The 25,991-nt window shown below is 36.4% G+C and overlaps 1 protein-coding gene across 1 annotated transcript; it reads right to left on the bottom strand.

The window, feature by feature from the left end:
* Window positions 1–924: 924 nt before the first annotated feature.
* LOC115230285 (protein FAM200A-like) lies at window positions 925–1,970 on the bottom strand. Its single transcript, XM_029800487.1, has 2 exons — window positions 1,547–1,970; window positions 925–1,412 (listed from the first exon to the last, which is right to left on the bottom strand). The coding sequence occupies exons 1-2, from the start codon at window positions 1,968–1,970 to the stop codon at window positions 925–927; spliced, it is 912 nt and encodes a 303-aa protein (XP_029656347.1).
* Between the last annotated feature and the right edge of the window lie 24,021 nt (window positions 1,971–25,991).

The following is a 25,991-nucleotide window of genomic DNA, read 5'->3' as shown; positions in this document are numbered from 1 at the left end:
TATCGAATGAACCTGTCGTCTCTAGCGAGCCGTTGGATTTCGACAATACGGATTCTCTCCTGCTTTTCTTGTCTGAGCAAAGGAAGGCCAACAAGATTCCACTTAAGATCCCGAGACCCGTCCGGATCCCTGCAGCTATATGCCTGGCTTCCGCTATTGACGATGCACTCACGTCCAACGACCAAGAGGCCTGGCTTAAACTCTTCGGTTTCGCCCCGCTTGCACTTGGCATACCTTACACCAGAGGTTTCCAAGCTTTTTTTTACGCGCCTCCCTTAGAGAAAAAGTACAATCTTGCGCCTCCCTTTATATTCCATAATATAATACAATTATTATTTTATCAAAAACAATTTTTTAAAACAAAAAGTTAATGAGATAATTTTTTTTCCATCTTGGCGCAAAGTTTTTCAAATCTTGGTGTCATCGCAGAGAGTGCTACTCTTAGCTCATTAGTCACTACTAAACGAGTTCGATATTTAGATTTAATTGCAGCTAGTGCAGAAAATCCAGTTTCGCATAAATATGAAGTAGCAAATGGCAACAAAACTTTCATTGCTTTATTCGACAAAATTTCATATTCCGTTCTTACATTCAACCAAAAAGAAATTAGCGGTTCTCTCTCAAATTTTTGTTTCAATAATGTATCGCATGACAATTCTATCATTTTTCTTTTTCAAAAGTTGTCAATGCAAATTGATTATCTTCTTCATCAATAAATGGATTCTGTATCCATTCGAACATTTTACAGTCGAGATCTTTAAAATAGTGAGCAAAATGCTTCAACAAACAATCCAAATGTTCAGCAAATATGTCTTTGTTTGCTTCAATGTTCACTATGGCGCAAAAGGTGTTTAAAAGTGGAAACATGTCATAGATATTTTTGTATATTTGATTTCCATAATACCAATTTTTTCATAAATGCTTTTATTTTGTCCTTTTGAGAGAATAAATGTAGTTGTGGTCCCTGCATTGATTATTCAATATACTCAATTTCCCAAAAATGTCAACTAAATAGGCAAATTTGACAATAAAGTCATCATCCCTGAACAACTTTGCATCTTCAATATCATTTTCATCAAGAAAATCTGCAACTTGATCTTTGAGTTCAAACACCCTTCTAATCACTTTTGCACGAGATAGCCAGCGTACCTCACAATAGTATAAAAGCGATGTATATTTTGAATCCATATCTTCACACAGCTTTGCAAAAAACTTAGCTCTTAAAGGACTGTGTTTTATGTAGTTTATAACTTTTGTAATTTGCGCAAAAATATCGTTCAGTTCTGGACTCATATTCTTTGAGACAAGTGCTGATCTGTGCAGCATGCAGTGCGTCCAGATAATTTCTGGTGCTCTGTTTTTTACAAGAGCTTGAAGACCAGATTTATTTCCTGACATTGACTGTGCTCCGTCTGTACAAAGTCCAACACAATGATCCATTCTATGTTATTTTCTTCAAAAAAAGTATCAATTATATTAAAAATTTCATTGGCCGTGCTCCTTCCAGGAAATGGTTTGCAGAATAATAGATCTTCTATTATTGTACTTTCTTCAGCATATCTGACATATGCAATTAAATGTGCATTTTTATTTATGTCAGCTCCCTCATCAACTTGTATAGCAAATTTACAGTTACGTAGTCGAGAAACCAACTGATCACAAAGATCTTCAGATATGTCATCAATTCTTCTAGCGACTGTGTTATCAGCAAGCGGTATTTGCTGTAATTGTTTTGCATAGGATTCGCCAAACATTGCTTCAACCATATCGATAGCTGCTGGCAAAACTAGAGTTTCTCCGATATTGTGCGGTTTCTTGCATTTTGCAATCCTGTAAGAAACTTTGTAAGATGCTAGTAAAGCATTTGAAGAGACAGAAACAAGTTTTTTTAACGATTTCGTTTGGTTATCAAACTCTTCTAATTTTCTTTTAAAAAATTCTTCAGACTTATGGACATGTTCAGAATGCATCGTTTCAAAATGTCTTCTTAATTTGCATGGCCTCATACTATCTGCTGCAAGTGTTTTGAGGCAAAGCAAACAGAGGGGTTTTTCCATAGAATCAACAAAGATACGTGCAACCACTCAAGAATTTATTCATGTGTTAAAATTATTTAATTGTCTAATAAATTAAATAAATTTTTGAAAAAATATAATTTTTAAATTAATAACTCTTATTATCGGAATATAGTCACGTTTTTTACATAGATATAATTTTCTAAAAAATGTTTCTGAAATACTTTTCGCGCCTCCCTTGACACGAGTCAACGCCTCCCTAGGGAGGCGCGCCTCCCCATTTGGAAACCTCTGGTCTAAGGTATTAATTGAAAATTAATTTGTAGGTGATTTTTTGAATGATTCCTTAATATTGTGTAAGGATGCGCATTTTGCCAGAGTTACAACGTAATAACTTTAAAAATTCTAATGAATTTCTGGAAAAATTTAAAAAGAGCCATGATTTTAGAATGTTAAAATTACACCGAGAGATGCGAACTGATATAGTAGTTGACATTAATTCTTTTCGTCAAGAACTTAAAGAAATTTATAAATTGTATAAGCCTGATCAATTCTATAATCTGCATTATACTACAAGCTTATTCAATCAAAAAGCACCCCTTATCGAAATACCGATTCCAAGGATATAAAAATTTTAAACCTGGATTGTATTAAGATTTTAATTTTTTCTAAAAATTCTACTGGATTACTACAACCAATAGATATTTGAATTATGAAAACATTCAAGGCTAACTTCATGAGAAGAAAGCAAGAATACTTAACTGATTTTCCCGACGATGAAAATGTTTCTGTATACAATTCATACAAAAAATTGACATTAAAAGATGCAATTTTGTTTGTTAATATGGATTGGGATGACGTATCTACTGAAACCATTCAAAATTGTTTTAAGATTTTAAATGAATCTAATCACGAAAATTTAATAATTGAACACTAGATACTGAAATTGAAGGAACTTATATTTTCGCGTCCGGGTCGGTAACGCGTCCAGCTCGTGACATATTACTCGCCTGCAAATCTAGAACAATTGGAAGAGAGCATCAATCATTATTTTCCGTCTCTTAATATTGAAATATATGATTGGATTAGAAATCCATTCTCCGAATCATGTGAATATCAACTTACTCTAACAGAAGAGGAGGAGCTTTGTCAACTTCGATATGACCGCACATTAAAAAATTAAATTTACTAAAATAAAGACAGATAAGTTCTGGATTTTGATAAAAGATTCTTATCCTTCAATTTTTAAAAAAGCAATCAAAATATTACTTCAGTTCTCACATCATATAAGTGTGAACAAGCTTTCTCTTGTCTCGTCAAAAAACAGAAACTGGTTGTTATCAGTTGAAGATGACCTCCGCGTATGTTTGTCGCAAATTCGTCCCCGTCTGAAATTTTGTGTGCACATAAACAAACACAAGTGTCTCATTAGTTATTATAATTACAATTTGGTAATTTTTTGTTAAGTTTCTTGAATATATTAATTAAAAAAACATTTCTAATGAATACTGATTTTTTAAATGCCGGAGAAAAAAAAACCAAGTTTTAGGTACCGCGAGCACAAAAAGGTTGGGAAACGCTGCCCCATGTCATACTTCGAAAGCAACAAAGGAGTATTTTTCTGCAAACAAAATTAATTTACTCGATTGACCGGCACAATCCCTCGATATGAATCCCATTGAACATATTTGGTCAAAAACTAAATATGAATTATCGAGGGATGATGCAGAAAATCGACCAAAAAATAAACATCAAAAAAATAAAATATTAGAAATTTGGAATAAACTTCCAATTGATTTTATTCGAAAATTAATAAATTCGATGAAAACTCGGAGTTTAAAGTTATATAAATCGAGAGGAAAGCATATTCCTTACTGATATTTTATTTTTTGACATTTGTCCGGAATTTTTTGTCTTAAAAATCGGTTTTTGCTTTATTCTCAATATTCTAAAAAGATTTATGGATAAATATTATAAAATTAAAAAATATAGATGATATAAGCATGCTTAAGTTTTTAATTTAATAAAATTGATAATAAAAATGACGATTTATTAACTGTCCAAATTTTAATGTCGAGGGGTGTATAAACGCATTTTAAAACAACTTGGGATTTTCGTTGATTAATAATTTTATCAAGAAACAGAAATATAAAATAGCAAATGACGGAAAAACTGAAACGAGACGGAAAAAGACCCGACGGTCTATCGACTTTCCCGTTTGAGTTCGGCAAGTCTCTGATATGGGATGCGACGTGTTCAGACACTTTCTCGGAGCTTAATCTTCTTTCTTCAGCTGTCGAGGCTGGCTCAGTCTCTCGCAAAACCGAAAAAATGAAGATCGGAAAGTACAAGGAGCTCTCTGAACGATATCTGTTCACTCCTATCGCCGTCGAGACATCCGGCGTCATCGGCGAAAAGTCTCTCTCCTTTTTGAAAAAGCTTGGCCGCATGACTTCCCATAAACGGGGAGACCCACGCGAGTCCAAGTGGCTTCTCGAAAGGATTTCCTTGGCTATAGTACGTGGAAACTGTGTTTCCATCTACGAGGCCGGGAATTTTGTATTCAATTGAATAATAATTTGATATAAAAATCGTCCTTGTTGTTGTATTACATTATTTGGCCGATCTTAAAAGATTATTTTCGTTTTTGGATCTAAGTTTGTTTATTGAAAAAAAATATCAAAACATTCATAAAATACAATATTACTTTTAACAAAACAATTTTCACTTTTCAAAATTCACAATTTTAGTTAATAAATACAGTTAACAAAAATAAAAATGGAACATGCTTTTTCTTATAAATGTCAAAGCTTCATTTCAAAAACACAAACATAAAATATCAAAATTACATGAAATATGTTCCAAAATAATTTCCATTTTGAGGCGCGAGATTGTATGACAGCGAAAGGACTGAGAATGCATTGGTCGATGTTTGAAACAGAAATACAAAATATCAAAATATTTACAAAATACAATATTAATTATAACAAAACAATTTTCAAAATTCATAAATAATTTTATACAAAAACACATAAACATAAAATATCAAAATTACCTGAGATATGTTCAAAAATAATTTCCTTTTTGAGGCGTGACATTTTATGGCAGGGAAAGGATGGACATACTGACAAAATATTACAAAATACAATATTAATTATAACAAAACAATTTTCAAAATTCATAAATAATTTTATACAAAAACACATAAACATAAAATATCAAAATTACCTGAGATATGTTCAAAAATAATTTCCTTTTTGAGGCGTGACATTTTATGGCAGGGAAAGGATGGACATACTGACAAAATATTTACAAAATACAATATTAATTATTTTCAAAATAACAAACAGCCCCCTCGGTCCTCTCCTTGCCATGCTTTCTTTCTTCCTCTCACCGATGCATGCCTCTCGTAGTCCAGATCCTTCCTCTTCCCTCTGGATCGCTCACGGACTCAGAGCTTTTATACGGCACATCGTTGTGGACAGATTGCGGACTAAAAACTCCCGTTGACCTATGCCTTATGCGCGAATGGACGGAGATCAGCAGCTCTCAGTCTTTCCGGTACTTACTGTCTCACGGAGACCAACACCGGCGTGCTTGTCTGTTGTCTGGAGCATCTCCACGGACTGGCGCCTGGATCAACGCCTATCCTTCCCCTGCAGCTGGAACCTTCCTGGACCCAGACTGTTTAAGAATCGGAATATCTCTCCGACTCGGCTTAGACATTTGCCAGCCTCACCAATGCCGTTGCGGGGCTCATATAGACCGCAAAGGTCTACACCCGCTCTCCTGCCGCAAATGCCCTGGGAGGTTCCCCAGGCACGGACAGCTTAATTCCATAATAAAGCGTCTGCTCGAGGCAACCGGCATCCCGTGCCAGCTGGAGCCCTCTGGCCTTAACAGGGGCGATGGCAAGAGGCCGGACGGCGTCTCGCTCTTCCCGTTCAAGTGCGGCAAAGCAATCGTCTGGGACGCGACATGCTCTGACACTTTTGCGTCAACATGCCTTCTCGCGTCCGCGATCGAAGCTGGCACAGCGGCGAAGAGGGCAGAGACCCGGAAGCAAGACAAGTACGCCTCGCTCGCCGACAGATTCCTCTTTGTGCCTGTTTCAGTCGAAACATCAGGCACATTCGGCCCAGCCACGCTACGTTTTCTCACCGAAAGAGGCCTTCACCTCGGGAGGATTAGAAACGACCCCCGCGAGGTCAATCGGCTTTTTGAGCGCGTCTCAATAGCCGTACTCAGGGGGAACAGTTTCTCTATTCTCTCTGCGGCTAGTAGCTGACTTCCTGTTCCATTTTCTTTTCTAGCTAAATAAATTAAGAAAAAAAAAATTTTCCAAAAAAATACCATAGCACAGATCGTTGATGATTCCATTCGAAACCTTATGGTTGAACGGGATAATTTTATGCTTCTCATTTCCGATGCTGCACGGTATATGACATCCGGTATTGTTTTAATTAATTAATGATTTAGCCGGGAAAATTTTAAAAAATTTATATCCCAATCGCGTCACCCATATTTTGCATAATTGTTCAATGGAGGTCAGAAAATCTTATCCAGAAGTTGATGATAAGATAGCTAGCGTGCAAGCTTCTGTCAGGAAGAACCACAAGCAAAAATTGTTGTTTTACGAAATTGGAATTCCTCCGAAAGTTGTGTTGACGAGATGGGGCACCTGGTTAAAGGCTGCATCTTTTTATTCAAGAAATTTAATCTCAGTGATTAACATTTTTGATTTGATTGAGGACGAAGGAATACTAGTGACTGCCACCAAAAATGCATTGAAAAGTAAAAAAACTAGTAAAAAGCTTACGTGCAATTTCGCATAACTATTCACATATTCCAGGTTTTTCATATAGTAATTAATCTCATAGAGAAAATATGACAACTTGAAAGTAACGAATGTACAATAGAATTTGCATATTCGACGTTAAGTACACTTGACTTCGGGAAGGATGAAGCAGGGATCAAAAAATATTTAGAGAAGAGAATTTTAGAGAGCGATATGACTAAAATTATTAATATGGATAATAAAAATATCTCTCCGGAAGATTATTCGTTACTTCAAAACTGTCAACCATCCTCGGCATCTATCGAACGATGCTTTTCGCAATTTAGGAGTTTTATGAGGTCAAACAGAAACTTTGCTACACAAAATTTGGAAAATTATGTTATGTCCATTTTCAATAAATAGTCTTTAAAGTATTTTATTGTTTCTTATTTTTAAGGTTAAATTTTTCAATTTTTAAGGTTAAAAAATTCAAATTTCACAATATAATGCTAATTTGAGCTGATACATAATTTTATACAAAAAACACAAACATAAAATATCAAAATTACTATGAACTAAAACAATCTTCACAGTGTAATATTGAGAATATAAATTGAATAAAAAAGGATGGCAAATAAAATAACAGTTTTGAGAAATTTTAAAATATGTAAAAAAACAGATTATAGGAATAAACTCTAAATATATCACGAAATGATGAATTTTCAGATAATTTAATCATTAAATGAAATTACATCACAAATTATTCCTTGTGAATCCATTTACATAAAAAATAAAGTGCGACTAAATAATAGGACAATTCCAACAAAAAGCACTGGGCACGTGTAATCAAATAATAATTTAAAATATAAAATTATATTAAAATTTATATAAGAATATATTTATAATTTATAAATAAGTTCATTTAATCCTTCATACTCTTTGATACCCAAATTTGCGGGTGACGTCTGGTCCATCCGTAGGACATGTCCGAACAGTCTCCATCGGGCTTCCATCACATCCAGAATCACAGGTTGCACTGAGCATTTACGGTAAAGTGCCCCGTTGTTGATCCGGGTCGACCATTGTACCCCACATAATATACGCAGTTGTCTTTGGTGGAAGGAGTTAAGGTTTTTAATTTCGGAAGCAGAGATCCCCCAACAGGAGGAGTTGTATAGCAAGACCGGTTTCACAAATGCATTGTAGAGGCGCAAACGAAGCGCAATCGTTACCGGCCTGTTAGCCACCCAATCCTTCACCCGCAAATTTGGCTATGGAAGAATATTTTGCCGCTAGTGGAAAAAAATTTTGGGGACGCCCGCGCATTACTCTACCGGAGGTGCTGGATGCTGACCTCAAATCAATCAACCGCAAGCTTAAAAATGGGGATGATCTAAACGCAATGAGAAACTTAGCATGCAACAGGGGAGGTTGGACAAGGATTATCAAGAAAATCGTTTCAAGTGCCGCACGTGTGGAAATATAACTATTATGTCGCGACCCACGCTGGCGACCATCCCACGCTGGCGACCTGAGCGACCTTCATTGTTGACAAGATTGACAGGTGGAATTTATTCACCACTTCTTCAATTAAATTTCAAGTCTTACCAGAAGCAGTTTTATTTTTTAAAGATTTGCAGACAACAAATTTGCTGTAGATGTCAATAATTGTCAGTATCCAATTAGATCCATCGTTAAAATCTTTATATCTTCTAACAACAATAAGATCCGCCTGAAATCTTTCATTGGGTTTTCCTGCAGTTACATGGTAATTAGAATCCGACACCTAGGTATTTTTTTTAAATACTTTCAATGGTAGGACAAATTTACAAATTTCGCAGTCTTTTATAATTTGTTCGATGATTGGACGTTTTACAGTGAAATAGAATTCACTGCACTTTTTCTGAAGCTTTCGTATTCCCCATTGGGATTCTTGTTAATGGCGAATGCTAGTGTCCTCATCTCCATTTCATTGTCCAGACAAATGACCAATTTGTGTTTTTGGTTATTCTCGTCCTTTAGATAAAGACTATGAGTTAGGAGTCGCAAATATACCGATCATTAATAATGATTAATTGAGTCGCTTTTTTCATGCTAACATCTTTTGAGAGAAACCATTTTTTTTTGTAAAATGACGCTAAACCATTTCTTAAAATGAATTTTTTCCGGTTTGAATCACCTGTCAACTGAAGGTCATAACCTGTCAAACTGATGGTCGCCAGCGTGGGATGGTCGCCAGCGTGGGTCGCGACATATTATGTTTCTACGGCAGTTGCCGATAATAATAATACTCTTTGATGCAAATTAGTTATGTTCATGGGATTTAAGTAGGGGTGTCTAACTCATTTCGCTTCAAAGGCCGCACTGTAAAAGAATTTCCTTTAAGGGGCTGCATTTATAATAATTTTTCACACAGGAAAGATTATTTATTTTATTGGAAAATAAAAAATAAGGAAATCTAAATTTCTAAAGTTTTTAATTTTTTAGGAAGATGAGTTAAGAAAGCAGGTATTTTAACCCCCAACAAATTTTGAATCCAATATTCGATTTGTATCTTGTTTGTGTTTTGGTCTTTCATTTCCACATAAGGCTCGCGGGCCGCATGTTTGATATCCCTGGATTAGAGGATTTTATCATATAAAATATGCAGTTCTAGTTTCTTCTTTTATTATGGTAGCTTCAGACCCCCCTCTCAGATATAAAAAAATTGCCAAATACGCAAATCTTGGACAACGGTATCGTTTCATCCCTATCGTTGTGGAGACATCCTGGTGATTCCACTTTCTTTTCCAGCGAAGAACTGGTCTCAAGGTGACCTCATTGTAAAGCGGCGAAGAAAACAGTGGATCATCTGGCCACTAGATGTGAACGTATGCTGTATCTTGACTACACGAGACGTCATAATGAAGTTGTGCGCTGTTTGCATCTCCATTTTTGTCGTCTTTATGGATTGAAGAATCAGAAAAGGTTGAAGACACACTCGATGCAGGAGGTAATATCGAATGAAAGAGTTGAGATACGGGTGGACACTCGAATCGAGACTGATTTTACCGTTCGGTATAACAAGCCCCAGTGGCTGAAGACTATGAATTTTGGAATTCAAACGTCGTGGGTTCAAATCCGATGGAACCAAGTTTTCAGCCGGGGTCAAATCTTGTCAACGTTTCCCACCCGTGAGGCGACGAGTCCATCTGGCACGACACAGATGTCGAAAGGGGACCTCCTACCTTCCCCTGATCACATTACCGATGAAGAATCTCCATTATGCGAAAAACCCGTCCGGATTCAAATGAAGTGCGGTGAGCTACGGTAGGAGGCTGACAAATGGGAACTGGGCATACCAGAAATTCCCCACCTCTCTTTGGAGACGGATGGCTGTAATGAAGATTTGGAGGCTAATGTTGATCGGCACAAGCAATCCCTTCGTTCCTTGCTCCTTCATTTGATTAGTTAGTTGTGACTGTTTGTGCTGGGTTTGCCATGTTGTGCAAGCATTTCCATAAATACACGAATAATTCAGGAGGGAAATCTCTAAAATTAGCTTCTTGAATACTATTCCATGGCATTGAATTTGTTCTTTTTTTAAATATTGTGCAATCTCACATGGATCTTCCCCAAAGTCGATAGAATTAATACTTTGAATAGCATCTTTAACAGTATAAAAAGTATCTTCACATTTCTTTATTCATTCGCTTAGACAGTTGTAAAATGCTATGTTTGCTAGGTTCCGCTCCAGTGAATCAAAATTTATCGCCTTCTTTGCATTCAAAACAATTTTTTCCATTATTCGATAACGAGGAAACTATCTTTCGGATTTTGTTCAAATTTTTTGAATAATATGTTCCAGCATTAAGCCAGCTGCCCCATCTTGTGACAACAACATCTGGAGGTAGACCAAATTCAGAAAAAATGCTTTTGACGACTTTTATTTTTAAGCGTCACGATCTTCATCGATGATATTAAGAAATCGATGGCTTGATACTGAGAACGCACTTTTAGTGCCCAATTATGAAGTAAATGAGCAAAACAAGTAATGTGAATCATATTCGGATAAAATATACGTATGCTAGTTGCGGCTGAGATCATCTACGGTGCAGCATCAGTTAACAACAAAACAAAGTTTTTTCTCTCAACTTGTTAATTTCGTAAGCAATCATCAATTGTTTGACAAATTGAACTTGCATTACACGTCTCAACACAAATACAGTCAATTAAATAAATATTGGTTGGGTTGTCAATCTTCCCTGCAATAATGTTCACATATTTTAGTTTTTCAACCTGTTTCACAGAAATAGTGGAAACAAGATTTTGGAATGTGTCTCACTAGGCAGTTAAAATCCCAAAATTTCAAAAAAAGTTTGAAAATGGACATCCCTTAATTTGAACATCGGAATATTTGTTTTTGTCATCATTTCGACCAAACTAATTGCGAAAGATTCTTCGGAAACCACATCTTTAGAAATCAACTTCATTTAGACATTAAATTTTCCTGATTCTAATCTCTTTTTGTGTTTCAACGTCTGGCGATGTTGTTCAATGTTGAAACTTTTTCCATATTTAACAGGAACACAACATTTTAAATAATAAAGTCTCCCGTGATCATCCTATTAGAATTCGCTAGGAAATTTGTTAATTATAAATGCAGAACTAAATGATGAGTCAAATTCAAATTATTTTGAGAATGACGATAAAAATACTGAGAAACAAGTACATGAAAACCTTGTTAAAGCTGGAGAGAAAATGAAAAAACGTTGTAAGTAGAAATATGACGCCGAAGACATTTAAATTGGAGATACAGTGCTGTTGAAAGACGACAGGGATGATAACCTGGTAGCCGTAGATACCCATTATATGACGAACTAAATATAAATAAGTACAGTTTCAGAAAAATTTGAAACTACGTGTACTATTATTAAAGATAATGGAGAAACAGCATCAAACGTGCATCTAAGTAGATTGAAAAAGATTTGATGAAAATTTTGATTTTTTTCAAATGAATTAATTCTTATTTTTTGTTGACTCCCATTAAATAAATTAAATTTTATTTATTTTAAAAATGTAAAGCTTCAAATGAATTATGTGTGATTTATGTAGCACGCAGAAATATAAAAACTAATAAAAAAGAAGAAAATCAAGTTAATTATATTTTTAGATGATTTTTAGATTATATTTATATTTTTTGTTAATTTTTTCGATGGTGGGTTATCCAACCCGGTGGGCTATAAAACCGGTGACATATTATATACAGTCAAACCCCGGTTACTCGCCACCCCACTTACTCGCCACCTCAGTTAGTCGCCACTTTTTTGACGAAATATCAATTTTTATAAGAAGAATTCAGTTACTCGCCAGTTTCAGTTACTCGCCACTATTTTCTAAAAATAAATAAAAGCGAAATAGCCTCTATTAATCTAATTTTTTGGGAAAAAGTCGTTTATCTTGCGGAAAATTCCCTGCACTAGAATCGGAAGTTGTATCTTGGCTCGAGAAAATAGAATTGGCTGGAGGATTTCTTGATGACAATGCAATTTTATTAAAAGCAAAAAGTATTACAAGATTACATGAAATAACTGATTTTATGGGAAGCAATGGATGGCTTTCCAGATTCAAACAGAGAAACAATTTAAAATTAAGATTATTCCATGGAGAATCTGGCTCAATAACTGAAAATCTAAATCAGCAAATTGAAAATTTTCAAATAATTTTATCTACGAAATTACAACAATATGATCGTGAAAATGTTTACAATGGTGACGAAACTGGTGTTTTTTTATAAAAATGTTCCTTCAAAAAGCATTTGCTCAAAAACTCGACTTGGAAATAAAATCCTTAAAGATCGGTTGAAACTTTAATAATCATGCTTGAGAAAGATGTTTTAAAAACATTAAAATTGAGAAATATTTAAAATACTGTCATTCCTCAAAAGCATGGATGACTAAAAAAATTCTTAATTAATGGCTTTATCATTGGGATATTGAATTAAAAAAAAAAGAAAAATTCTTTTAATTATTGACCTATGCCTGAAATAATGATATTTTTATTATTTACTTTAATTATTTTTAATTTTGTGAATATAAAATTTAATTAAAATTTGATATTGATTATTCAGTTACAAGCCAAATTCAGTTACTCGCCATTTTTTGCTTGGTCCCAAATTTGGCGAGTAAACGGGGTTTGACTGTATTTTCTTTTTATTTGATTTTTTAGGTTTAGCCATCACAACAAATATATTTAAGCGTGCGTAATTATTAATTTATAAATTTAAACATATGACTTTATGAAAAAAACATGACATTAATGACCTATAAGACTACATCGAAAGTAAATAAAAATATAATTTGTTTATGATTTTTAGTAATAAGGTGAATCAATTTATGATAATTATGTATATTTAATTAGCAGCAGAGGATAGGATGGAATGGCAATTCCCACGCAAGATGGCTATTGATATGCGTTGGAAAAGCCATGTCCGTTCCCGATGATCATTTCTTCTTCTGCTTGCCAAATCCCCCAGTTTAATAAGGAATTTTTTAGTTCTGGGGCCGAGGACTCCCGATGTCTCCACTGCGATCGGGGCAAAGATGTGGCGGTGAGATAATGCACTGTATTTCTTGATTTTTAGCGTTTCGGCCAGGTTGGCTGCGGAGCCCGGCTCTGAAGCCGACGACAAGATGTTCCCGGCGGAGAAGGTATCCGTGTAAGTGGCGTCCCAGATGAGAGACTTGCCGTTTTCAAATGGGAAGGTCGTTAGACCATCAGGACGTTTACCATCCTCCCGAGCCAGCCCGACCGGTTCCAGCTGTGAAGGGAATCCGGCAGTTCCCAGGGTCCGCTTGACTATGTCGTTCAGAGCCGTATGTCGAGGGAAGCGTCCGGAACTTCTTTGGCACGATAACGGGTGCAATCCGAAGGGGTCAACGGTCGATCCACAGCGACACCGGTGTTCCCGGCATACGTTCAGACCTAGGCGCAGTGATATGCCGATCCTCAGGCAATCATCGTCCAATAAGGTTCCAATAGAACCCATTGGGATAGCGGTCAACCAAGCCCCCGAATATGGTTGTGAGGCAGCCAGTAAGCAAGCCAAGCGATGTTGGTTAAGCTTGGGCTTGTTTAGCTTCTGGTCGCAGAGGATCCTGTCCCATTCGGCCTGTGCGTGCGGATTCTGAGGAAGCTCAAGAGACAACCCAAGCGAGCGGCTTTTTGCGGCGACTGACTCTGTTTCCAAAGAGGATTCGGAAAAGGGTTGGAGAATCTCTTGGACAAGGGTGCTCGTGGCATGTGTGGAGGAAAGGAATGCTGGCAAAGAAAGGTCAGTGGCTGAGCGCACACCGATGCCGCCATGACTGATAGGGAGTATTGCCTGTTCCCAGCCAAGATCGTCGAATGGTGCATTACATATTGATTCGAGGCAAGTCCTAAGGGCATGGTCGAATCTGGAAAGACTCTCGGGATTGGCAAAGCATGGTGCGCTTCTGAGGGTAAACAGTAGTTGTTTATTAAATTAAAAAAACAATTCTTTTTTGATATGACTTTAATGACTTTTGGTTGCCCTAGTTATAACGGTAGACAGCATTTTCTAACTTATCAACCCACTTTTTTAATGTTATCCACCATTTTTAACAACTTCCTGGTTATCGTTTAATTAAATCTTTAGACAATTCCTTGAGCCCGAGGATTAATAGGCCTTCCGTGGATTTGTTAAAATCAACGCATAGTTGTATTATTTCTTGATTTTTAATTCCGACCCATTGTCGATTGAGGAAGTTTGCACGGTCCATTTAGGCGAAACAAAAATCTTAAGTTTTTACACACTTCTTTACCAGACTTATTATAGAGTGGTCTTGCAAATGCAAATCTATAAAAAAATTAAAAAACCAACCTACAATAAATGTCAACGACCGTTAAAATTCATTTTAAATTGTCGTTTAGTGTTGAAAATCTTTTCAGATCTATTATATCTATTTGAAAGCGTTCATTTGGACATGAAACGAGCACATAGTGATTTATATCTCAAATCTACAATTAAAAAAAATTTCAAACTTTTAAAGAACGCAAAAATTTGCAAATTTCACAATTTCGAATGACTTTTCTGATAATCTCATTCTTGACAGTGGAATATCTTGTCACCTATTCAATTTTATTTACTCCTCCGTGAGAAATAATAATTTCACCACAAACTCCATTCCGTTTTCATTGTTGAGGATAAGATAAAGTCTGTAAATTTATTGCAAATTTACAATACTTGCCATTGATAATGACGAAATTCTCCATCTTCTTAAATTTGTTATGTAAAGCATCTTTTAAAATTTGACATTCAACGGATTCTTTTACAAAACCCTTGTAAGAAGCCATTGCAACAAAACAATCTTTAATCGTAAATATCACGCTATAAATTAATGTTTGCCTTATAAAAAAATAAAATCTTTATAATCAACATTTATAAATAAAAACTAATCTAATAGATCACGATAAAAATCAGATATACAAAATTTAATGTCGAATAATCAAGACATTTGCAAGGTCAAAAAATGTAACAGGCTGCCCATGCGTAGCGCGCCGCTCATTTAGCTAGGCTAGAAAAATTTTCCAGAAATTTATTTTGCAAAGCATCTTTAGAAATTCGATACTCTGAAGAATTTTTTACATACCTATAGACAGCAATTAAAAGAAAGTAAAAAAAAAAAACTTTATGTTTACCAAAATTAAAAAATAATTTTTTAAGTAATTGAATACATAAATATATTTTTATTTTTTTTAAAATAAAAGGAGGGATCGGCTTGATCACCCCGGCAGATTCAGCGCACGGCGCATATTTTTCCTCAGTACTCTCGTCCAGAGATATGATCGACACTGTTCTTTCTCAAATAAACGAACAGAGGAAATCATTTGCTGTGGATGATTGCGTCGCCGTATGGGAAAAGCTGGGATTGCCATTGCCATCTGATGTGACCTGCCAATCGGAGTGGACGTCGAAAGTCCACGCCAATACGTTTTCATGCCTAAAGGAAACCATGGACCAGAGAAGGTTGGCTTGTTTACAAGCGGGCAGCCAGCCCCTAAGCGGCGCGTGGCTAAACTGTTACCCTTGTAATACAACTGGCTGCCTTCTTAATGATGAAGCCGTAAGAATTGGAGTTTGTCTGCGCCTCGGTCTACGCGTCTATGAAAAACACCAATGCCGGTGCGGCATGTAAACTGACGAGTTTGGATATCACTCCCTCTCATGTCGAAACGGAATTGGACGTTCCTCACGGCATTCCGAACTGAACCAGATCATCTGTCGATCTCTTCGAACTGCTGGATTCCACACACATTGGAACCTGCAGGGATTTTCGTAGAGGACGGCAGAAGACCCGATGGGATGACCACATTTCCATTCCAGAGGGGAAAGTGTCTGGTTTGGGACGTCACGTGTGTGAACTCCTTTTCCAATCAGAACATCAAATTATGCATCGAGAATCCTGGAGCCCCGTCTGAACGGGCAGAGAAGAGAAAAGCTGAGAAATACGCTGGAATTGGGAATGGGAGAGTGTTTGTCCCCCTGGCTGTTGAGACGTCAGGAATACAGGGGCCTTCTACTCGGACCCTACTCCAGCGCATTGCCTCATTAATCGGAAGGGTTACCGGCGATCCGTGTGAGCACCGGTATTTAATCGAAAGAATATCTATAGCAATAGTCAGAGGCAATACTCTGGCTATCTGCCAATGACTATTTCTCTTTTGGTTTACATAAATAAAATATCACAAATAAAAGCACTCAATTTGTCAAAAAAACATTTAAAACTTGCAGACAATAGAGAAGTTAACTAATTTAGATGAGTCGCCGAGCGGATGGACAGGCAATTTCCACGTAATATCGCGAACGATATCCGCTGAAAAAGCCAGCTTGTTTCACAACTGTTGTGACTCCTCCTCGAGATGATTAAACCAATCTCTGAGAGGATTTTGAGGGCTTTGGGTCAATTATCCCACTGGTCTCGAAAACCAGAGGAATCAAGCAGCAGGTATCGGTAAAAGAGCCATATTTTGCAGTTTTCCTAGATTCGGCAAGGGCAGATGCAGATCCAGGACGAGAAGCGGAGTAACCAACGATGATGAGGAAAATGAATCTACGCAGGTAACATCCCACACGAGTGCCATTCCCTCCCTAAACGGGAATAAAGTCGACCCGTCAGGGCGTTTTCCGTCCCTACGGTCTAGTCCTATCGGTTCTAACATCGAGGGGAATCCAGCGGCGTTAAGCGCGCGCTTTACAACGTCGTTCAATGAGGCGTGCCTGGGGATCCTGCTGGCACTAAGGCGACAAGAGAGAGGGTGTAAACCTCTCCTGTCAATGAGTTGTCCACATCTGCAATGGTGCGGCTGGCAAATCTCTATGCCAAGCCGTAAACAGATTCCGATGCGGACTGATTCGTTGTTTAGGAACATGCCCGCTGACGAGATCGGTAACGCATTCAGCCAATCGACCGAATGCGGTTGACAGGCACAATTAATGCTTGCCAACTGAAACTGATCGGCGTGTGACTGGATATCTTTATGTGAGAACAATATATATGTTGTCCCAGTTCTTTTGAGCTGACAGAATGTCCGGGACTTTAAGCCCCCGAGGGCAAGAGCGAATACCGATTCCCCCATAACGGATGGGCAAATTGGCACGCACCATATCATCAAATTTGAATTTTGTGTTCACCAGTAGCCCAAGAGCTTTGGAAACCAGATTATCCAGGCGAGATAAGTATTCTTGTTTTCGGAAGCACGGCGTAGAGCGCATGAGAAAAGTAAGTTTCGGAATAAAGAGATAGTTCTTGAGTAGAAAAAGCCCCAGGTGTGATTCAAGTTTACAGATACGCGAAATGAGGATTTCTATTTCCTCTTCCTTTTTAGCCAGAGCCTTCTTAGTACCCTTACCACTGATTGGTGATCCGAGGATAATAAGTTCGTCAAAAGCGGTGATGCTCAATACAATGAGCTAAAGTTGAGAAGATAAATTTAAATTCGAGTGGATTTGCAGACAGGTGGATTAGTTCAGATTTAGATCCGTTGAGAACGAGTCTGATAGAAGCAAATCCAGAAATAATTCTTGTGACATCATTTTTCACGACCTCCAAATCTCCACCAAGTGTGACGCCATCAAGATACCAAAGATTGACTTTGGAAGATAATTGAGACGCAATATGATGTACTCCTAGGGAGAACAGAAGAGGCCCCAATGGGTCACCCTGTTGGATCCCCGATTCAGACATAATAACGTTGTCAGCAAATAGGAGACAACTTGGGGAGGCATATGATAGATGTACGATGGGATATAATGAGGGAAAACGATTACGAACAGATTCTAAAATATGATCTCGACGGATAGAATTGAATGTATTCATGACATCCAGTTTAAGGAGAAAAGGGACTCCATTATTTTCGGAGAAATCCAGCTGCCGTATACCATGGGCGGCTGCTTTACAAGCACCTTTCACACCTACGCCCAGTTGGATCGGCATTAAAAGTTCACTTGCTTCACAGACTACCGAACGGCAAATAATTTTAGCCGCCAGGCGTCTAAAGACATTCCCAACAGCAATGGGTCGTATTCCACCATCACATTTGTTTAGAGCCGTCAGATTTGCGGAGAAAAGTAAATCCCTTGCAAAAGGAGGGATCTCACCAGAGATAATTCTTGTGCATAGGCACATGATGGCCAACATTAGGCATCTTCCCGCCTCAGAAGTTACCGGAGAAAGAAGGTCCTTGAGATGGATGGGTTTCAAACCGTCAATACCACCACTGCTACTGAGGGGGAAAAAATTGCGAGCAGCAGATACTTCTGCTGAAGTGACGGAATATGCGTTAAAAACGAAACCAGTGACCAACTCAGGAATTTCGGATAGATCGTCCGGTGCCGCAGGGTGTTTTGAACGTAGTTGACTAAGAACCTTGTCCGAAGGAGGGGCAATAGATGAGTTAGAGCAGATAACACGGACAGCACTGCGCACATTGCCTTGCATGAGCTTGCCTCGAACCATTCTAGTGATGTCTTGAATGGATACGTTTGGACGACGGTGCTTTTTTACGGACTGAGGAGAAATGGCGCTGATATCGAATTTAGCGTTGTCGAATATTTCACAATTTGATTTAATATTCTGCGAAAGAGACGTGTGGTCGCCACCGTGGTTGTGGCTGGGAGAGCCTCCGAGACAAACGGAGGCAAAAGAGAAGAGCTTGTACCAATCATCTGGCGAGTTTGAGGCCAGAGATCGCTCGATTGCAAGAGCCAAAGATTTGGTCACTTGAATCCTGGCTGATTTAGGGATCCGAGACGGAATGACTTTATTTCTACGGAAACCAGACAAGCGGGTAAGGAATGCCTGCGCCTCATAACAAGGCCGGTCAGTTGAGGATTTTTCAGATAAATATATTAGCTATGGATGTTGGATCTAGACCAGGGATGTTAAACTCATTTCGCTTCGAGGGCCGCATTTATAATAATTTCTCATTAAGGGAAGATTAATTCTTGATATTTATCTAAATTATTCAATCATCGCCCTTAAATTTTGGTGAGAGCTGCTTCAAGAGGATTGACATCTTTTTTTAGATACAATTTTTGATATGTCAGGCTGAGCTATGTTCTTTGAGCAGTTTTTGTCAATTTCATAAATGAAAAAAGCTGTTCACACACATATAGCAATGGTTTTTGTCGCAAACTTTTTAAAATTTTTAAACTTTCCAGAAAGATATGAAAAAAGCAGGTATTCCGACTTCCAAATATTTAGCTTTAAGTATAGAATCTGATTGGATTTCCAATAATTCCATTTGTAAACTTTCATCTGCATTGGAAACCTTGAAAGAGAATGGTGATGCGTATAATGAAAATTGTTATTCAAAAGACAAAAAATCATTAAATCTTTCTTAAAATTCATTTAACAACGATTCTAGTTGTCTTTCATACTGAGAAAAATTTATTACATTATGTGCATCAACAGTACTCCTGAGCTCTTTGCACGTAGGAAAATGAGATAAATCTTCATTTAATAGCTGAAACTTCCATAATTTTATTTTCGAAATAAAAAACTTGATATGATCTGACAACTGAGTTATAAGCTTGTCTGCCCTGCGATTCTAAATTAAGGTCGTTCATATATGGGGTAATATCCACTGCAGATGCCAAATCTTTGATCCAAGATTGACTATTCATTTCGTCTGTGTTTTGCCCTTTCATCTCCATAAATAAAATTATTTCCGATCTCAACAAATAAAATTTTTTAACAACTTTGTGAAGTGATGGAGTATAAAAAGGAATGTCGCTGAATTGATTATTAATATCTGTCAACAGTTTACTAAACTGCCGGTGGTTGAGGGGATGACCTCTGATACTGTTTTCGTGACCAAACTAATGGAATTTTCTATTGTTAATATCTTTGAACACAAATATTGCTGATGAATAATACAATGAAAATGAGCAAATGATGACCCGGGATTTATCTTTTCTATTTCAGCTTATCTAGATTCTAGACAATCGTGGGTTCGAATCCGAAGGAGACTAGTTTCCAGCTCGGGGTCAATTCTTGTCATCGTTCCTTTGCCCGCGAGACGACGAGTAGTTCTGCCAAGACACAGTTGCAAATGGGGATTTCTTACCTTCCGGTCTTAGCGTGGCGTTATGTGGTCCACCATGTCAGTTGGAACTTCCAATCGGATATAGCAACGCTCAGGAGGCACATAATGTCTACCAAAAAAAGGACTTCTACACCTTTTTGGTATCGAATATCCAAACTAGGATGTCAAATATTCAAACGTCATTATTGTGGTTTCTAATATCCGGACGGTGATGTCAAAAGTCCGTTCCTATATTTTTTGCGATATCAAATATCCGAATTGTGATCTCAACAGTCCACAATATAAACATCCTTTAATTTTTTCTGCACATTAGTGAAAAAATGATATTTATTAATGAAATCAATGTTAAGTTGCTAAATATTGTCATCGGAAGTTAAATTGTTCATCTCGATCAACATTAATAAATTATACTTGAGTTCTTCTTAAAAATAAGTTTACATTGGTTTCGTCCATATAAATTATATTTTTGTCTCGACTTTTTCTATTTATTATTTTTTCGACATATTCTTTCTTTTTCATTTTGTTTGCTTCTGAATTCATTAAATTGGTTTCAGTTATAACCTTGCTTTTACAAATATAAAAATACTTTCTTAACTGTAAATAATTTTCCATGTAAATATTTAGCTGCTGTCGAATAATGGATAGAAATTCCAGTTTCATTAAGTAGTCTCGCACAAATTTCGCTTAGAGTGATGATAGGATTTTCCTCAACATAGTTTATCATTCTCGATATTTCAGTGTCTGTGATTTTTGACCATCTGAATCCTCTACGTTTTTTATTAAGTTGTGAAGCATTTCGTATCCATTTATAAGCTGTATTTCGCTTAACTCTATTCGATTCCGCCACAATATGCCGATCTGCATCTTAAATTTTATAAGCAGATATAATTCTTATTTTGGCTTCCAAATTTGTTTTATTATATGTTTTACTAACACGAGAAGAAGTATTCATAGTTTTAACTAAAGTATTCATTTCGAACGAACAAAAATCCATTTATATTTTTTAGATACGTAATTTTGACATTAACATATTTGACATCACAGTTCGAACATTATAAAACACAATAATGACATCTCAGTTCGGATATTAGAAACCACAGTAATGACGTTTGACATCTCTGTTCGGATATTAGAAACCACAATAATTACGTTTGACATCACAGTTCGGATATTTGATACCAAAAAGGTGTAGAACTCTGACCCTATGACATCGTCGTGCCAGACCGATCACCGTGGGCAGGATCAAACTTTTCAGATGCATCTCCGTTTCTTGTGAAATGAATTCCGGGATTATAATTAACTGACTTAAGTAGTTTCTTGAACGGTGGAGTTATAATCTGAGACAATGTCTTAGAGAATGTTATGAAAACTACCTGAAAAAATGAACATTTTGAAAAAATCTGAGCAACCTCAGTTCGGGTAACATCGTAATAACAATAACGAAGGCTATCAAATAAACGATCTCGTATAAGGTGATCCATATTATGCTCGGACTGACCATGCTTAACAATAGGTAATTTCAATGTGTTTGAGCTTTAGCTCATATTCCTCGAGCGCCAAAAAACGAAGTTCAGTATCTTCCTGCAAATGTAAGTTTTTCCGTCTTTAAACCTGATCAGATTCGAAAATTTTTTCAATCTGTATCTTTTTTTCTTATCAACATCTTTAAAAGATGACGGATCGAAATCAAAATTAAAATAATCCTGAGTGAGTCTAGCTGGCTTTTTCAGCGCATTTCGCTCGTGATATTGCGCGGAAACTGCCTGTCTATTCGCTCGTCCTCTCAATCAAATGCCCCAATGCTTAATAATTATTTTTTATTGGAAATAATATTATCTATTAACTTAAAATAATTCGACCGTCGTCTAATTCATAAAAATTCTATTTTATTTTAATAAAAACTAGTCGGTCCATTCAACGGCGTGGTCCATTGAATTTTATGTCCGATGAGGAATTGCTTAACCGCATAACTTATTTTTCGTTTTCTTAGTTTCACGTAAAAATAAAACATTCAATTCAATTTATTTTTATAGGTTTTTTTATTTATTGAACCAGAAAACAACCTTCATATCCAAAAAAAGATTCAGGTGATCTCAGCCTCCCTCAGCAGTTCTTGCAACCTTTCCCAAAGTTCCGACGTCATTGCAACGCATTTTCGGTACAAAGTGGAATTTTTATAACGAAACTTGCGTAGATAAATTACATCAGATTACTTTATGATGTTCCAGCCTTTTGGAATAATCTCTATCGAAATATTTATTTAGCAGGTTTGCTACCTTCAACTGAATTTTGTTGATTTTTGATTGATTTTTCCAATTGAGTTTTTTCGTCCGATTCCACACGCATAGCTAATCGTATGTTCCACGTATTGATTGTACAGTCTGTACCAAAACATTATAATATTGGCAAATTTATCAATAAATCATTTGTATCTCTACTTATATCAATTTTTAAGTGTTAATTTTTAGCATGTAATTTCTAAATTGACTTATCTAACTATTCTTAAATAAATTAATTCTTAAAAATATATTATGTCGCGAGCGCAGCGCGCGACCGAGCGCTAGACGCAACTTTGACACCTAACAAGCCTATCATCAACAATATATTTATTAAATTATTTAAAATTTTAACATGATTTAAAATTAAAATTGAAATAACTTAAGTTTTCCATTGAATCCCATAAAATAATTTATAAGTAGACCTTAATAGAAAAAGTAAAATCAATGAATACTGAACGCTAATTGGTTTAGGTTGTGAGGGGGGTAATAATTGACAGATCTCATTGCTATTTTTCGTTTTAATCTCTAAAATTAGGTCTTCTAATCAAAAATGAACTGTGCAGACAGGCTTGCTCCTTCAGAAGTCCAGCGGCGAGGACGCAGTGTGCGTTGCCCCGAACAATGGCCAGGCCGATGCGCTGGCGGAACCAGAGGCTCTCTCTCGAGTCCTTGAGCCTTCTCCCGATGGACTGCCCGACCTCTTTGAGGAACGAGTCAGTCTCCTTTCCTGCAACTCCAGCGGTCTCCAGAGCGATTGCCGTAACGCGGTAGCGGTCCGCGAGCGAAGAATATTTATGTATTTTGATCTTTTCGGCGTGGTTGCAGCCGAACAAGGGTTTGCCGCAGAAGAATGGATCCTCGATTTCGAAAAGGTATCCACAACGGTGACATCCCATACAAGGGCCTTCCCCGACGAGTACGGGAATATTGTCATCCCGTCAGGCCTTTTGCCATCTCCCCGATCGAGTCTGACCGGTTCGAGGAGGCACGAATGGCCCGCCATTTCGAGACCGGCCTTCACGATTTCATTGAGGGCCTTGTTGAAAAATGTAAGGATGAATTGTTTCATTTCTTTTACGCCAAACATACGCACCTTTTTCACCAATTAACAGCAGAAACTTAGATTCGTCAGAAAAAATAACTTTGGACCACTGTTCTATAGTCCAGTTTATTTTCCCTTTAGCCAAAGCTAATCTTTGCTTCTGTTGTTTTAATGTTAGGAAGGGCTTGCAAACAGGGGTTATGGAAAAAAATCCCAATTGGTTTAGACGTCTGCTTATTGTCATTCGGCTCAAATTAATTCCGTGAGGAATAAGTTTTTCGGAAATTTCCTTAATAGAGATGAATATATTTTCCATCAAAACTCTTTGAATAACTCTTTCTTCTCGTGAAGACGTTAATTTCGGCCTTCCCTTTCCGACACGATTGTTTTTCTCGTTATTTTGCTTCCGCAACACGTTGGAAACTGATCCTTGTGAGCAATTTGTGATTTCCGCGATTTTGTTTTGACTAAGTCCAAAGGTATGGAGATTTAAAATAATTTTTTTGTATCAAATGACAAGTCGCTTTGTCCTTCCATGTAAATTAAATAATAACGTGTTAAGTTTAAATAAATTTGTTTTTGTATGAAAAATATAAAAATTATTATAATGTTATGGTACATGACAAAAATTATTATAATGTTATGGTACATGACAATTTGTATCACCCCAACCAGTGATCTCGTAAAATCAAATAATTTTTTAATAGTTAAAGAAAGTAAATTTGAATTTGGATGTAAAAAATTAAGTCATAAAAATGGATATTTGTGAAATAGAGTTATATTTTAACTAAATTTACGAGTATTATAATGTTTTGGTACAGACTGTATATGTTATTTAGACCAGCGGTTCTCAAATGCGGCCCCCGGGGCCGCATGTGGCCCCCAGGATTTTTTTTGCGGCCCCTCTAGAGTAACTAACTTTTTTAATTTTTTAATAATGTTTAAATTTAATTATTCATTCTTAAGGTTAAACAAAAAAAAACATATCCATAATTGGTGATTTAATTAATCAATTTGAAACACGTTTTGGGGTACATTTATATAAATTTAATTTTTAGAATTTTAAAGAATTCCTTCCTTTAATGAAAATATTCGCAACTCCATTCAGCGTGGAAATTAAGGATGCGCCTGCAAAGTTTCAACTAGAACTCATTAATTTACAACATGATATAGAACTGGCGGCATTGTTCAAATTAATTTTTACAAATTAATTCCTCAAGACAAATTCAAAAATATAACACATAATGCATATATGAATCTACATATTTATGCGAATCAATATTTAGTAAAATGGAAAATATATAAAATATTTTTTGTGCGGCCCGCGAAGCTAATCTTAATTATCGATTTGGCCCTTGAGCTAAAAAAGTTGAGAACCCCTGATTTAGACCATATAGCAGAGGTGTCAAACACGCGGCCTCTTGCATGTATAGGTGCGGCACGCGAGCCTTTAAAATATAAAATAGTTTTCATTATTTTGTGACATTTTTGAGTTGATTTCTATAATCTGTTCTGCTTGCATATTCTGAACTTATTCGTCATTATTTTGTGTCCATCTTTATTTATTCAATTTTTTCGAGAGCTTGTTTCAAGTGGGGTGTTTCAAATATCTGTGCATATTTTTAAATCCATTTTTTATAATTAGTATATTGTAAATCTTGTTTGACAATGTTACTTGTTTCTTCTGTTACTAAAAAACTGTGTTTGAAAGATGAAGTGTTTCAAAAAATAGGAACTTCTATATTTTTCTACAACGATAGATGCAAAAATGCATTGTCTGATATATAACCAGTTAATCAGTTACTACAAGTTATGAAATCAGCAGAATGCTTGCAATAAATGGGAAATCATATTGTGATAGTGATTTCATCAAAGTCCTGTGAAAACAGCCAAAATTATTTGTCCTGATAATGTGTATTTGTTTAAAGAGATTTCTTTGACAAAAATACAGTTGCCGAACATAACAAAGAAATGGCACATTTTCATGAAATAAAAAAACTGTTCATAGAACACGACTTACAAATGAAAATTTGTCAGTGGTTAAGTAGTTGCCATAGTAACACGTAAAGGACAGGTTGCCCATAGGGGCCTGATTAGCCATGTCACATATTATACATGCAGCCCCCAAAGCAAAATGAGTTTGACACCCCTGCCATATAGGCTTTAGTATTTTCTTTCGTTCTCCAGAAAAAATTCTGGAAATTAACGTTTATTGTACACGCCATAACTATATTTTTGACATGGGTTGAAAAAGTTTGGAAGATGTCAAA

This window comes from Octopus sinensis, unplaced genomic scaffold (assembly GCF_006345805.1).
Source record: "Octopus sinensis unplaced genomic scaffold, ASM634580v1 Contig15186, whole genome shotgun sequence".
Classification (NCBI taxonomy): Eukaryota; Metazoa; Mollusca; class Cephalopoda; order Octopoda; family Octopodidae; genus Octopus; species Octopus sinensis.
This window is presented reverse-complemented; position numbering and strand designations above follow the sequence as displayed.

Bases quoted from the DNA above. Each gene is read 5' to 3' on its own strand.
- LOC115230285 (XM_029800487.1), bottom strand. From the start codon at position 1,970: ATGCATTCTGAACATGTCCATAAGTCTGAAGAATTTTTTAAAAGAAAA. The intron at 1,413-1,546 runs GTACAATAATAG...GACTTTGTACAG, and splicing joins TGTCAGATATGCTGAAGAAA to ACGGAGCACAGTCAATGTCA.